General features: G+C 31.1%; 1 protein-coding gene across 1 annotated transcript; it reads left to right on the top strand.

The window, feature by feature from the left end:
• Positions 1-1,986: 1,986 nt before the first annotated feature.
• Positions 1,987-15,799, top strand: LOC113383050 (protein masquerade). The gene is made up of 11 exons (XM_026621300.1): positions 1,987-2,083; positions 11,028-11,228; positions 12,456-12,554; positions 12,627-12,874; positions 13,033-13,264; positions 13,698-14,021; positions 14,184-14,361; positions 14,673-14,900; positions 14,973-15,250; positions 15,394-15,548; positions 15,632-15,799. The coding sequence occupies exons 1-11, from the start codon at positions 1,987-1,989 to the stop codon at positions 15,797-15,799; spliced, it is 2,208 nt and encodes a 735-aa protein (XP_026477085.1).
• The last annotated feature ends 714 nt before the right edge of the window (positions 15,800-16,513 follow it).

Genomic DNA, 16,513 nt, shown 5'->3' on the forward strand with positions numbered 1-16,513 from the left:
CACACAGTGAAAGAGAAGTAAGAAATATTAGTAATTCGATCAATAATATTTCTTAAAATGCTATTACTATTTAGAAAAAAAAATATAGTAAATATAAATGTAGTGGATACATATTTGAGTCACAAGTCATAGTCAAAATGTAACCGTTTGGTGAAATATTTTTTAATTTAGTTGTATGTATAGTCATGTGTAAGATAGTTCAATATCGTCAATAAGAACATATGAGCAATCAAAAAAAAAAAATTAACACAATATTACTCACTAAATCCTGTACTAGAAACGAATTTGACCCATACTTTATAAAATTTTATTTAACTTTAGAAGTTTTTTTGAATCTTTGCCTAGTTTGTTACATCTTAATTTGTAAGTAGCATTTTGCCTTAAGCCAAGTTGTATAATTACATTACTATATGAAACTAATAATATAGTAATAGTAATTACTAATAATATAGTATACTATATTATTTCGATTAAATGCAATATATGAGAGAATTTTACAGAAGTCAACCACTAATGTTTTCTTTAACAAAGAACCCCAATATTAATCATTCCCGTTGAAACGAAATCGACCCACATTTTAATATTTTTTTATCTTATAATTTTAAGTTAAGTTGTACGTTAAATTTTACCTATATGTAAATAATCGATATAATCAATATAAGAAACGAGATTTGACAACTTTAAAATGCCCATTTTTCCAAACTATAATGATTTTTTATAATTAAAACACTTTTTGTAGACCTACAATATTTAAGAATGTTCGTTAAGATTATGACCTATAATAATGGGTAGTACTACCCTAGGGCAGATCCGTGAGCTGAGTTAAATTCCAACTCGACTCAGGGAAGAATAGTGTGAAAGATTTTCCATTTCACACAGCAGTGTTCAAATTGGACTATTTTCAATTGGGAACATATTTTAGATCTATATTTTCAAGTGAAAATGAACATTTTAACTGCCCGATGTCAGGTTGTGACATAGCCAGGGCCTGTATCATCATAAATTTTAAACAATTAATTACGAAATAGGCCCAGCCAATGATTACCAAAACCGATCAGGACGAAATCGCCTTACAAATCCTTATCGAGTTTTATCGAATGGTTTTTAACTTATAAAATCGGTGCAGCCGTTTTTCAGAAATGTCGGTGAATGGTCAAATTTTAGAAATACGCACATACATTTCTTAATTTTGGCGTCAAATAATAATAATATAATAACGACGTGAGAACATCAAGTTAGCAAATCGGATATTCTGGAACAAACAAACATACCGTCGGGATGTTAATAACTGATGACAACTTTACAGAAGTCCTCAATAATAGAACAAGTGGACAGAATTAAATAATGTAATATTACACTTTTGTTGGAGTACAGTTACCTTATTTGTTAATTTGTTAAAACATTGAAGATATTGAGTAATATAACTATGTGTACGAGTATACTAATGACAAATGCAATGCCAAAATAGAGAGCCTCAGACAAGATCACAAGTGCCAAAGAGCAAACATCAACTCTATTCCATCTTCAGTCTCCCTGCACGTCTCAGGGTTTTCCTAAGACGTTCGCGGTCAATGTCACCCGATTGTCTCGGGCGCCGTGAACTTGGCTGGCTGGCTGGATGGTTCTTCTTCATTCATCGCCTTATTGGCTTGGCTTGGTCAAATGCTTGTTGATGTTGTATCCACTTGTTTAGTCTTCGATCGACCTCCGCAGTGTTAAAACATAATAACGCATACAAACGAACGTTCGAGAGTCTGCTAAGGCCATCGGCGAATGACAGAAAGAATCTAGACCATCTAACCGTTACATCTGCACACGACTTTATAAACTACTAACTAAAAAATAACCAGTGCGACGACGTTTCCGATCGACGCAGGATATGTAGTTGCAAACAGTTCAAAACCTACCAAAATACGATTTTTTACCAAGAACAGTGAACAATTTTTAGTGACTGATAGAGATTTTTAAAAGTTATATCTTACTATAATGAAACTGTGTATTAGTTTAACGTTTATCTGTTTGTACAGTGCTGGTGTAAGTGTTGTTACAGGTCAAGATGATCTTGCGGGGAGTTTCTTGTCTGGTAATTAATATTTTGTACTTATTATTGATATTTTTGTATACATCGCTTAGGAGTGGTTTAAAAAAACAAAAATTCGGTATAATGAACAATGCTTTTTAAGATCTGCACATCAACTTTAGTGAAAAAACCCGCTTGACATAGTGGATAATGATAAGAAAAGGGCACATGAAAATTAATCTATTGAAGAAACTTTATATATACATATTTGTAAACATCTTGCTTCTGTTACTTTATTTAAATTAACATATAAAGTCATTTTTATAATTAATGTATAAATGAATTAACGTCTTGAATGAATAATAAAATAATGTACTTTAATGATCTGAATTTTTGAATGCCAAGTTAGATAAATTTATGAATTTGTATCAAAATCTTGTCAAAACTTATTAAAAACAAGTAGGAAATGTTTACTTTGTTATAATTAAAATATTACCTCAAAAATCTCTCTCATAAAAATATTAGAATAAATTGCATTGAATAATTATTTTGTATAGCTTTAATTATAACCCTACTTTTTCCACAACAAAATCAGATAAATAATCAGGTATATTATCTTATGTAATTCAAGTAATTATAAATATTTTCTGTATTTATACTGGGAAATCACTTTCACGAGTTAACTTATACTGATTCCTAAATTTTTAGCATATTTTATAGCATACTCAAAAAAAAGAAAAAAGAACTAGGCTTAAAATAAGGCTGTTATATTAGAATTCAGACGTTGTAGTTAAATAATACCGATTTATAAGATAAACAATAAGTAAATTCGCTAAACTTTGGAATAATAATATTGCTGAATTTCAAAAGTTGATGGACAAGCAATCTTTATTCTAAATGGTGCTAAATCAAATTATGTTTATTTGACTTAACAAAAACATCGCGCTATTGAATTAAATCGTAAAATAATCGCTTATATAGCAAATTTGCGGTCATAAAAAAATTTATAAAGGACTAAATTAATTTTATTTCAAAGGAACCTTTTCCTTGGAGATAAATTTTTTTATAAGAAAATTCATTGTCATGTTAGACAAAATACACAGAAATGGAAGCTTTAAACAAGCTAAAAGCATGCTAAATAATAGCATAGATCGATTACATGCTTTCACCAGTTGTTGATACTTGGAACAAAGCGTTTGTTGTCAATCGGTGGTCTGTAATTTATGAAATGTTTTAAACTATCTAGTGAAGTATGAAATTTCTATTCATATTTAATTATAACCTGCTATCTATATAGATACAGATAGTATCTAAAGAAGATTTGTACTTTTTTAAAAGTAAGGTAGATTAAAAATATTTCAAAGGCAATTGCATCATCGACGTTACTCCACACGATTAAACTATTATACGCTAAAATTTCCCATTATGCATTTTATATATGTTATATTTTTAGCAAAAACAATTAATTTTTGAATTTCGTAATGCAAATAATAAAACACAAACTTTCGAGAATAATATGTTTGCAAAGGCAGGCGCCATAAAATAACTGAGAGATATCAGGCATTTACATTTCACCCATTGTAGTAAGAGCTTTAAACGCTAAATTGGTTTTCAAGTGTTGAACAAACAGTGCTCATTGTTGATTTTTGGGGTTGCGACATTAGAGCCTGTTTGTTTTAAAATTGTAGAAAACCTTCTAAAATTAAATGTCTTTATTATTATTAAACTAACTCGGGATCTAACTAATGCAATGACTGCTAATATGTATTATAAGCAGGTACTATTTACTTATTTGATATCTTTTGTTATAAATCGTTTTGAAAGTTCTAAAAGACTTCTAATCTATCCTAAATATCCTAGCCAGTTGAGAGTTCTGAGACAAACAACATAAATTGATCATATTTTTCAGATTTTTTTTTATTCTGAATTATTGAAGTTTTAATTAAAACAATGTGGCGAAACGTATACAATAAACACTCTAGATGGAAGTTTAGTAAAATGTAGATGCGATATTTGGGCCTGCTAATTATAAATTATAAATATGTGTGTATATATACACGTTTTCACTGAAGATAAAAAAAATATGTCAAAATGTATGACAATAAAGATTTTTATGAATTCTTTGAATCTTATTTGGTGAACTGCCAAACTGCCTCATACACATATTTAGACATAAAAATTTATAATAACTTTGAATATATAAATTGAACATATACGAGGTCTGTTCAAAAAGTACCCGGAATTTTCGTTTTTTCAAAAAAATATTTATTCGTCTACATTAATGTGGTCCCCTTCAAAGTAGTCCCCCCCAGATATAATACACTTATGCCAGCGTTTTTTCCAATTTTCGAAGCACCCTTGATATTCACTTTTTGATATGTCCTTGAGCACTCTCAGCGATTTTCTTCAATCGAGGAAAACCGCCGTCCTTTCATGGGTCTCTTCAACTTTGGGAATAGGAAAAAGTCACACGGAGCCATATCTGGTGAATTTTTGCACTTTGCAACACTTTATTTCATTTTTTACGCAAAATTTAATACAAATTCTTTGACTTTTCAATTCTTCCATTGTAAAAATCGCCGAGCTCAGAAAAACACGTCGAACCTTAGCGACTACCACAGACAAAGTAAACAGTGAATATAGCTGAAAATTTCATCATACTTTAGGGGCATGTATACCAACACAATAAAAAAAAAATTTTGACAATCAGACACTCCAGACCCGCGAAATTTAATTATTAGTAATTCCGGGTACTTTTTGAACACACCTCGTATACAAATATATTCAACCATAAACACTGAATATATAATAATTCTTAATGAATTTAAAATTCAATTTCTAAGTTGTTTTCAAATTTCAGTACTTCAAAGTTCCTTAAGAAACGTAGATCCAATATCTACAAAACGTAGAAATAATTATATATAAAAAATTTGATTAATATCCTTTTAAAAAAAAACTATTTCACCAGAAAAATAAAACAATAAATAATATTGGATATCCAGAAAAACTTAAATTAGATATTAGATTAGTGAATGTCTACTGTATTTATTTTAAATTTACAAATGAGTGAAAACGTAGAGTTTATAGTATATCCTTGTTTCGCCTTCCATTGAGGAAGTGTACAGAGATCCTGTAAACCTAGCCCAATGCAAATAGAGTAATAAATCAAAAATATCTATTGCGCACAGGTATTTTGACCCAAACCTTTTACTGCAGGTTATAAACTATTTCCTGCGTCTTCAAATACCGAAATCCAGCCATTAAACGATTATAAAAATCGCTCGAATCGAATCGAATATATCTCGCACATTGTGCGTTTGCTGGTTATTATATGTATGAATATTAAATTCCGTTATAGAAGGCAAAAGTGGGCCAAAATGCATCATATATTACTTTACCGCTACACGTAATCAATTTACACTTCGATCTCGAACCGAAACCAGTTCCGCGGTTATCAGTACCACTAAAGGGTAAAAACGGGTTCTTTACCATATCACTTGGGTAATCTCATGCACTAACTTTAACATTATCAAATGCATGAAATGCTCTAGGGAATAATATATAGACCGATAGCCAACGGTTTTATATTACAACTCGTGTAAATACATTTACACGAGGCATTTCAGGTGATACATTCACCATTTTATACGAGATATTTTTATATGAAAATGAGAAATTTATAAATGCTGTGCTACAGTGGACCACTTACAACAACATAAAATTGTTACATTTGTTGTACATATCAACATTTAAAGCTTAAAGGTCCTCGGATTAAAAGGACCACCATCATTATCTCAAAACATAAGCAATGTTAGAGTATTTTTTAATGATTTTAATTTATTTTAAAGTAAAAGGCAAAAGAAATGTAACCAGCCATACCCTAATTCTTAAGATGTCGCTATCAGGAGATAAATGGCTATTTAATTGATGTGAATATTTATTGCAGCAAAGCCCCAAAAGACTATTTTCACCTGATATTATATTTGATTCTATAATCTAAAGCAAAAGTCTGATATCGCTACAGCTTGATAACAAGATGAACAAGGGGGGTATCGGACCCGGAAGACTGCGTTCCAGTCTTTAATATAGAAAACGCTTTTAAATTATTGCATAACTCAATAATTAAAAAAATTCTAAAATCATTCGACAAATAGCACTGTTAATGCCTACTGATTAATTTGTTGCATTGAACCCTATTCAATATGTTTATTCCTATGCAAACTCATTTTAAAAGGATATTTGTGTTAAATGACCTTCTATTTGTATTTACATCAACCCCTCCATATAAATTTTGCATACAACGTTGTGAATTTCAAATACAGTGGAATGGTATAGAAATAAATATAAAAGCTCAGTGATTTTCATCAAAACGAAATTTTAATACTAAACATTATAAATTGTAATAACTGATCAAATAATTGACTTATTTATATGCTTGTAAACTTAATAATAATCCACTTTTTTTAAGTAAAAAGCTGATAATATATTTGGTGACAAACTGACAATGCAGAACAATTTTTATATGGGCCAGAAAATATAGAAAATATTGAAATTTAAGGTCAAGGTGAAAAGCCAAAGATATCTATCCCAATCAGTTTTTTTCAATTTATGCTTATTCAAGTATTTGGTTAGTGTTGTTAAAAACGTATCAATATGCCATTAATAGTTCGAGCATTTAATCTGAATTTAAAAATACTACAAAACTGTTAGATTCATACTACAAAAACGAGTAAAAAAATAAAAAACTTATAGTAACCAGATTTTTGTTAACCCATTTTACTCATAATCAGTTCAAAAGCTTTACTACACGTTGAGTTCTGGGACACCCTGTTCATACAAAATTGCTGGACAAGCGCAATGATTATTAAGTATAGACAACCAAGTTGGACTCATATTCATATGTCATTTACCATTCCTTGTTGATTTCAAATAAAGATAAATTATCCTATGTACAATGAACAATCTATTTTATTACATTTTTTATGTTATAAAAATGTGTAACTCGGTCACAAGTGATCACAATAGAAGTCTCGTTTAACAACGGTAGCTTTCATGATCGTTAATCATTTGCAAATTTGCTCGCGTCCACAAAAGCAACAGCAACATTGTAACCGCACCGAAGAATTTTTAATATTCCGACGCCTCTCCCGACATTTCTCTTTCCGATGAGTTCCGTTAATTATTAAGAAGCTCAGGAATTTCAGGTAGGAATGTTCATTAGAAACATAGGTGTATACATAAACTATCTACATAGAATGTCAACAACCGTAAACATGGTAAATTACACTTTATTGACTTACTAGGACAAATATCCATTGCGTTCACCGGAAGCGACTTCTAACTTTTAGCCTACAAGCTACAAGCATTATTTTGGAAACATCATATTATAAATGGTATTTTTCATATAACGCATCTCTAAGCAGAACGTGGGTCTCTATGAAGAAGTGATAGTCATGGATTCGACACCAACTTGATATCAAACAGTATGATCATATTGAGATTGTCTCTTTTCGTGGGCATTGCTGCAACACACATTGGCCAGCATTATGAGATAAACATATCTAATACAATCTATACACAAAAGAAGAGTGGTAAACCGCTGGGTTGCCCTCTCGATAAAAGTTAATGGGTTAAATATACAACAAAAACAGCTCAAAGAACACATAGTTAAAAAATAATAAAAAATGCGTCTTCATGAATTATATAATATTTTTATCTAAAGTTCTTATTAACATCCCTAAGAAAAAGTTTGTTTCCGCCAGAAAATCCTATTTGCTAACTTTGTTCACTAGTCGTTTCAAGTCATTCTCAATCGTTTGGCGTCAGTATTCATGAAATAATGTGTATATCAGCCAAAATTTAAACTTTCCAAAGCGTTTCCTCGAAAGCAGTTACACCGATTTCAAAACTTAGAAAACCATTCGAAGAGGAGTTGATTAGTTTTCCGTTCACGATTGCGCAAAAGACCCTAAACCGAGTTTGAAAGTTTATAAAGTGTTCAAATAATATCAGTTGACTCAGCTCAGCTTCTGGTATACATCGGTCAAGCCTTTCTTCATAAACAATTGTTACAAAGTTTTTTTTTTGACTATTCTGATTAAATTTTGTACGATGATAAAGTCTTAATGATCATGGTTTTAACAAACATCTTAAAACATTACAGGTCTACGATAAGTAGAAAGTACACTCCCAAAATCTCAAAACGTATTTCTATCTCCGAAATTTAATTTAGCAAACTTTTTACATACCTTTTTTTCCGTATCACCAAACCTCGAGGATCAGCTATCAGCTCAATCAGAGTGCAGTGGTAGATACAGTCAACAAATGACAATAATGATATTTGTTTTCAACTCTAGAAAAATGAAAATAGTATTATATGGCATATTGAATAATGAAGTAAATAAAATATCCATCTAAACATACCTCTTCTTTTAGTTGCATCAAATTGCAAAGAAAATACTTTAGTCCTGTGAGAATCGTGCACCTGAAAATATAATATGAATATGTAAATTTTTAATGCTCCGAAACCATTTCATTTTATAATATACAAAATATACATCGGTAATCTGAGTGCGAGAGCAATTTATTTCTTCGTTAACCAGCTAAATTATTATTTAATCTGACAAACTTTGATCACCACTAGATGAAATCTGAATCACTATACAATACAAATATCAGATGATTATATGAATTCGAGTACCGTTTTTTCTATAAAACATATTTTTCATAACAAATATGGGCACGGCTATACCGTAAATAATGTATGTATTGTGTTTTGACTCAGAGCCAATTAGAGATACATGATTAAGCCGCTGATTGTAAATACAAACATCTTGATGTAGAGATTATCATCAGTATGTTTATTAATCAAAATACTGTAAAAAGCAGATAAATAATACCATTGAATAATTTAGTAAAAAATCAGACAAAGTCCGACATGCATGGACTACGTTCCTAATATCAATGTGGAGGTACAAAACGGCTGTCCTATCTATGTTCGATGCAACAATGAAGGATAACATCTATTTTCACGTGGAAATGTATTATTAATCTATAATTTGAATTGGAAACAAGTTGCAAATAATTAGCCCTTTTAGAGATAAATAGAGGGATGATATAAATCGATGCTACTGTGATGCATTAAGCTAAAATTTTATAAAACGATTGCATTGTGTCAAGAACAGTTAAGGGGGTGTCCATTAATCACGTGATCAATTTTTAAGAATTTTTGGATTCTCCCTTGGTGATACGTGGTAATATTTAAAATAATCTCTCCATCACGTGTATTTTTAGTACCGAGAAAACACGTGCATTTTTCAGATTTTTTTTTAAAAAAATGTTTATTTTTTTTTGTATAAATGTTATATAATTGCGTAAATGTAATAAGCTATCGGCCGGCTATTGGTTTCTTTGGAATGTAATACTAACAGATTCTTCGTTGAGTTTCTTACACTACGTCGCGTACGAGATTCGAATAACTGTAAGACCACGGGCGTACAGCGCTAATTTAATCTAATACCGTGAAAATTTATGTAATTGATTAGACAGAATTAAATGATTACCTATATATTCATTAGAAATATGCTGATACACATCGTTTTACTAGAATCTACTTTGTTACCAAACGATCTGTTCAGAATTTCATATTCCATAATGGAAATCCGTTTTAAATGCTAAGAAAACAGAATCAGGCATATGTAAGCTATTTTTTAAGCAGCCTGTGCTGAAATTTCGTTATTGACTTTTGAAATATATATTTAGTTGTAATAAGGGAGGTCCATTAATCACGTGATCGATTTTTGGTGATATTCAAAATTAAACCCTCCTCCCCACAATATTTTAAAGTAAAAATTATTCGATTTTCATTTATATTCTTGAGAGAGATATAACTTTAGTACATTCCGTTGTAATTTGTTCGATTTAGGTTTGATGCGATGTTTCTAATTTAAATATACTAATAGTCTTCCAATATGACTATGATAAATATTTTAATTTAAAGATCACCATCTTTCAATATCATTTTTACGAGTATAGCAATAAATATTAAATTAAATTTATATAATAAAAGATGTGACAACAAAAATTAAAATATATTTATGATGCATTTAACATCTTTGAAATTCCACGAATAATAGAGTCATCAATGAAATGTTACGCTTATGAAGAAAAAAAATACCAATACGATTTATGACAAATAGATGATTTTCATTTCGCTGAATCAGCACTTTCTCCAATAATGAAGAAATGCTCTCAAACTGCATGTTACATTTCTATGTACCACGTTTAAGTCTCATTTTCACTACTTTTATTCCGAAAAAACTTAATCCAGTGGATGGCAACCTTTTAGTACCACGCCCACATCCCCCGGTTTTTAACAAAAATATTGCGCACCCTTAATTTTAACAATTTAATATTATGAATCCTCAACTGGCGAGTAAAAGGGTTAAATGCGAAATAATTATTTTTTAGAACAATTACAATTTAAAAAACTATTTTCTATGTAAAATTGGGCTTTTAGGACATTAGGTTTTGATGCACTCATTTGAAAATTAAAATAATATTTAAAAATTATACGAGTTTTTCGGTTATCGGTATTCGTAGATACAGTTTTAATTTGAAATTAAAAAATTCCCGCATGATAAATACATTTGAATAAAATTAAAAGTAAGTTTAATTATCTGAAACCGGTCTTTAAACTCGAACTGAATTTTACAGTTCGAAACGAAGAAAATAAAAGTAAAGCAAATTTATTTAAAGTATAATATATATATATATATATATATATATATATATATATAATATCGAAATATTGATTTATTTTGGGGATATACGATAATTAGATTTAATTTTCAACTTACTTAAAAAAGCGAAGCGTCGGTAATTAGAAATACAATATATATATATATATATATATATATATATATATATATATAAATTATCATATCTTTCTAATTTAATAATATCAAATATATAGTTTTGCAAATTGCAACTCGCTATTATTATTCAGGTTTACTGGACAGTATTGGTACCAGTGTACCAGCAAAAGATTGTCCAGGTTCCTGTGTACACGCCCTAGCGACATTAATATGCTACGAAGTTCGAGAGGATGTACCATGCCCATCACCAGAGATGAGATGCTGTGTGGACCAACCTGATGAGAGACCACCTCCACCAAGTGAACCACAACAGGAATTAGTAGATACTTATAGTAAGTAAATAGTTTAGTTTAGCGTGCCTATAAGTTTCTCATCTTATATTAATTTTCAAACGTTTGATGAACGCGGTAGTTCAGATGTGGACTTATAAATTCATTTGCAAAATTGATTACTAAACTTTTCAACCATTCGATTATTATAAATAGCGTGTTAGAGAAATTTGTCTAAAATTAAACAATCTACAGCATTTATAAACAACAAAAGGCTCCAGCAATTCGATATCCCTTAAAATCACATCTGCAAATAAATTATCGCGCTCAGACCATGACTTGCAAGTGTTTGCGTATTTATTTACAGAATCTTTAATATATTTAAAACTATTCGATTAATATAAATAATGTATTAAAGGTATTTGTTTAAAAATAAATACTCTTCGAAGTTTACTAACAACAAAACCCTAAAGCAACTCGGCATATTCTAAAATCGCAATAAAAATGAATTTAGCGTTTAGCGCAAACAAATATCTTACTCCTGTTTCTTATAGTGATGCATTACTCATGAATATATTTTGAACCATTCAATTAATATAAATGAGACAAATTAGGGCAAAATTGCCTGATCTATAATACTGTATAACAACACAAAGTCCTACAGCAACCCTGTATATTCATAAACGGGAAGAAAAAATGACAAACATTCTCCAACTATTGATATATCAAAACATCTTCAACAAAATAAATTTAATCGATAATGCTATATTTTTCTTAATGAATATTAGTGTCATTTTGATTTACAGAAGAAACATTTATGCATTGGCGTCCCTTACACATCTTTACTTTAAAAGTATGATTAATTTTGTTAATTGTCTATATATGTCTTAAAATAAAGATTTAAATATTTGAGTAAGAGATATATCATGATGCGACGCTACTGGTGCATAAATTATTATTGATGTTTTAACAAATACGGAACGTATTAGAGCAAAACGCACAATACCCGTTAAATATATATCATTCCGTAGCCATATATGTATCAACATACCATTATCTTTATTGAATAATGCTTCCATAAATAGAATTTTAAAAACTAATTCTGGGAATCGATATAATTGAATGGAATGAGCCGAATATCAAGGCAGCAAGTATCTTAAATGTCTGACCAATATCGTGGTAGTTATATCTAGATTTGACACCCACAATGAATAATTGATCAAAACATAAATGAAATGTTTATATAAAAAATAAATATAAATAAATAATCAACAATATTATATTTTTTAGCCGTTAGGCCAGCAACACCAGCAACTACCACTACCCAAGCAACTACGACAGCAGTAACAACCACAGAATCAGATAAACAAACCAAAGATAAAGATTCAAGTACGTTTAAAGAATTAAAATGACCACTAGACAACATATAAAAATATGAATTTTATAATTTTTCTTCACCAGATCCTTGTCCAGGAGTATGCGTCGCAAATCGCATAGCCGAATATTGCGAAGCATACCTGCCCAGTCCGCTGTCTGGTCCAGCATTATGTGCACAAGGTCATAAATGCTGCGTCCCAAGGGACTCGTACAATGCTTCAGATATTATTGTGCCAACTGGTGCAAATGGAATTCGAGGAAATTCCACAGCAGTAGTAGCAGAAAAAGAGCAACAATATTGGCAACATCATAATCCCAAAACTACACCACAGGTAAAAAGGGTAATATACTTTTCCATAGACCAAAACCATCCGCATGTACGGAAAATTGATTATCTTTTGTAATCATGCTGAACCAGGTTGACCTAGTTTATCAGCATTATGCTTTTACCCTTGCATATAATTCAAAATGATACGTTTATTACTTTTAGGCATATTATACGACACCCAAATCAACAACATCTGCATATCGATCGCCGCCACCGCCACCACCCTCAACAACTACAATAACTTATGAACCAAGTACACCAGGGCCAACTGGTCCGCCATGCAAAGGAGAATGTGTTGGTGGTTTATTTGCATTATTTTGCGATGACATCGACTCCGATGCATATTGTCCAAATGAAGGTTCTTGCTGCATTAATTCACCACCAGAAGAGGAAGAATTAAAGCGTCCACCACCTCCGCCTAGACAACCGCCACCACAGAGACCACCACCGCCGCCTATGAAAAAAACAACGGAAAAACCTAAACCAGTCACAACTCCTGTGAGTATTAATTACAGCTGCAAAGCAAGAACTGCTTTATATTACAATCATATTTGGATGAGGTCTAAAGCTATATCGCCAAAATCTTTTAATGATACTAAAAACACATTATAATCCACTTATCAAATTTCCTTTCAAAGCACTCAAAATTTTGATTAGTTTAAACATAAGAAACACATTTTGCGAGTTAAGCACAGTTGCAATAAAACAGCAAAATAATTCAGGGTAACTGACTTTCCACGGAAACACTCAACTGCTTATGGCTTGTGCACGTCAATATATAGATGTCGTATATTTATTTATCCAGATCGATTATTTACAATATTTGATGACACGTCTTCAGCCACAACCGCAACCACCACCATTACGGAGATGTCCAGGATTTTGCCTGCTGAGTATCATGGCGCCGTTATGCGAACGACCTTCAGTAGTTATATCTCGTACCTCAAATTGCAAATCAGGTTCGGTCTGCTGTGACAATTCCCGAAACCCATCGACCTTGGCAGGTGGCGGAGGAGGTGGAGGTAAACCACCAGGTGCGCAAGCATCCCCTCCCGAGACTACAACCACGCCTGCTCCAACAACAACGCAAGATCCGCGACCGGATTGTCCAGGATCTTGTATCGTTAGTTACCTTAGTTTCACTTGTTTCAGTAAGTTATTTAAACTTATATACAGTAGAATTATATTACAATAGAAAATTTCAAATAATTTGCATACATTGATAACACTATAATTATTTAGAAATATTAATCGAACATGTGTTTTGTAAAAATTTCGTCAAAATTATATGATATTCTAACCTTCTATTTCAGGAAATGCTGAATTAACAGATGTTTTCAAATGTAAAAAATCTGGTCTGCAATGTTGTGCTCCCAAAAGTAAAATTCAAGAAGCTCAGTCGGCTACCTCTCAGCCAGCTGCCCAATCTCGAAATGAAACCATAGTTGCACATATGGGTTATACACCAGCTTCATTAATGCCCCAGGCGACGTTGCCATCTGGTAATTAAAAGAATTAAGTTAATTATACAATATTTTTTATATAGTGAAGCACTTGTCATTTATAGTGTAATATTGTTTATGCTAAAATTTATTCGACTAAATTAAATTGATTTGCAGATTTAAGTGGCTTATTGTATTCATATTTAGATAGCGATAATGATAGATTTAAATTTACAATTCCTTAACTTAAAATATATTTGCTATTTACAAGTATGTATATAATGAATTCAATCAATGTGCAGTTTATGAACCTGGTTTGAGTCAAATGCCCGGCGCTTCAAGTAGTATAAATGGTGCAAGTCAACTAATAGCCACAAGTACACATCGAGCTCCGACAGCTTATAGCAAATATGTTTGCGGAGTTAAAGGTGCTCCTTCCAGGACAGGACGAGTGGTCGGAGGAGAAGATGGCGCTCAGGGCGAATGGTGTTGGCAGGTTGCTCTTATAAACTCCTTGAATCAGTATTTGTGCGGAGCTGCGCTAATTGGTACACAGTGGGTATTGACTGCAGCTCATTGTGTTACAAAGTAAGTTTATGAGGCAATCATCACTTTAAACTTTAATATTTTCATAGATCTCTAACATTTTTTTTTTTTTAGCATTGTCCGATCCGGTGACGCAATATATGTGCGAGTAGGTGACCACGATTTAACAAAGAAATATGGTAGCCCTGGTGCACAAACACTACGAGTAGCTACTACTTACATACATCATAACCACAATAGTCAGACATTAGATAATGATGTAGCTCTGTTGAAATTGCATGGACAAGCTGAATTAAGAGATGGTGTTTGTCTAGTGTGTCTTCCTGCTCGAGGAGTTAGTCATGCTGCAGGCAAAAGATGCACTGTTACTGGATATGGTTATATGGGTGAAGGTCAGTTACTAGAAAATAAAATTTATTATTTCCAGCTTCTACACAGAAGCGCAGAAAAAATATTGAAACAAGTTGTTGTTTATCAGTAAATTGAAATCAATGGCTATTTTACTAATCAGCTTCATTATATTTTTAATCAATAGCTGGACCTATTCCTTTGCGAGTTCGAGAAGCGGAAATTCCAATTGTGAGCGATGCTGAATGCATACGTAAAGTAAATGCAGTTACTGAAAAAATTTTCATTTTGCCAGCAAGTTCTTTCTGCGCAGGTGGCGAAGAAGGCAATGATGCATGCCAGGTATTTTAAATTATCTCAACAATTATCTCAATATTCTAAAATATGAATGAATAAAATTCAAATACGCTTTAAACATTGATCAGGGTGACGGCGGAGGGCCACTGGTTTGTCAAGACGATGGCTTCTACGAATTAGCTGGTCTGGTATCATGGGGATTCGGTTGCGGACGCCAAGACGTACCAGGTGTTTATGTGAAAGTATCATCCTTTATAGGATGGATCAATCAAATCATAAGTGTGAACAATATTTAGTAATATATTGATCTACATAAAACAAAATCATTCGAAAAAAATAATATGACACAATCTAAAATCGTTTTGAAATACATTAGAAAATATGTATCAACCAAATCTATTTATTTTAATATTAATTATAATTTAAGCTTTCATAAAATCATTTTCCTATTCATTTGATAAGTCTTAGTCTAAGTATGTTTATTGGCAAGTGATACAAATATGTATGGAATGATCAACATATATTAAAATGTTGGCTGAATATTTTTTTCAATCAAGTTTTAGGCATAATTTACAATGTTTAGATGTTACGATGCTGCATATGTAAAGTAAAATAGGAATTAAGAAAGAGTTATTTTTGATAATGAAAATTATTATGAAATCTCCAATTTGCAAATCTACAAATTACAGCACATTATTGGTATAAATCTAGTGTAGTTTTAAGGTAAAATAGTTCCTTAGCATATAATGTACTTAATTTAATTAGTATTATTTATTTGTATTGTACTCGATATTGTAAAAAATTATTTTAATAAAAATGTGTAGATATAAATTGTTACCTTATCATATCTGGAACATAAAAATTGCCACATCAAAAATGTTACTTGTGTAAAAATACTAAATATATTTAAATATTACCAATGTGCTAAAAAAAACTTAATTAGTAATAAAATAATATATTTCTAAGACAAGTAATATCCACAATTATATTATACCACTGATGAAAAAAAA

This window comes from Ctenocephalides felis, unplaced genomic scaffold (genome assembly GCF_003426905.1).
Source record: "Ctenocephalides felis isolate EL2017-DRISC unplaced genomic scaffold, ASM342690v1 CF-g0.4_SCAFFOLD_03570, whole genome shotgun sequence".
NCBI lineage: Eukaryota > Metazoa > Arthropoda > Insecta > Siphonaptera > Pulicidae > Ctenocephalides > Ctenocephalides felis.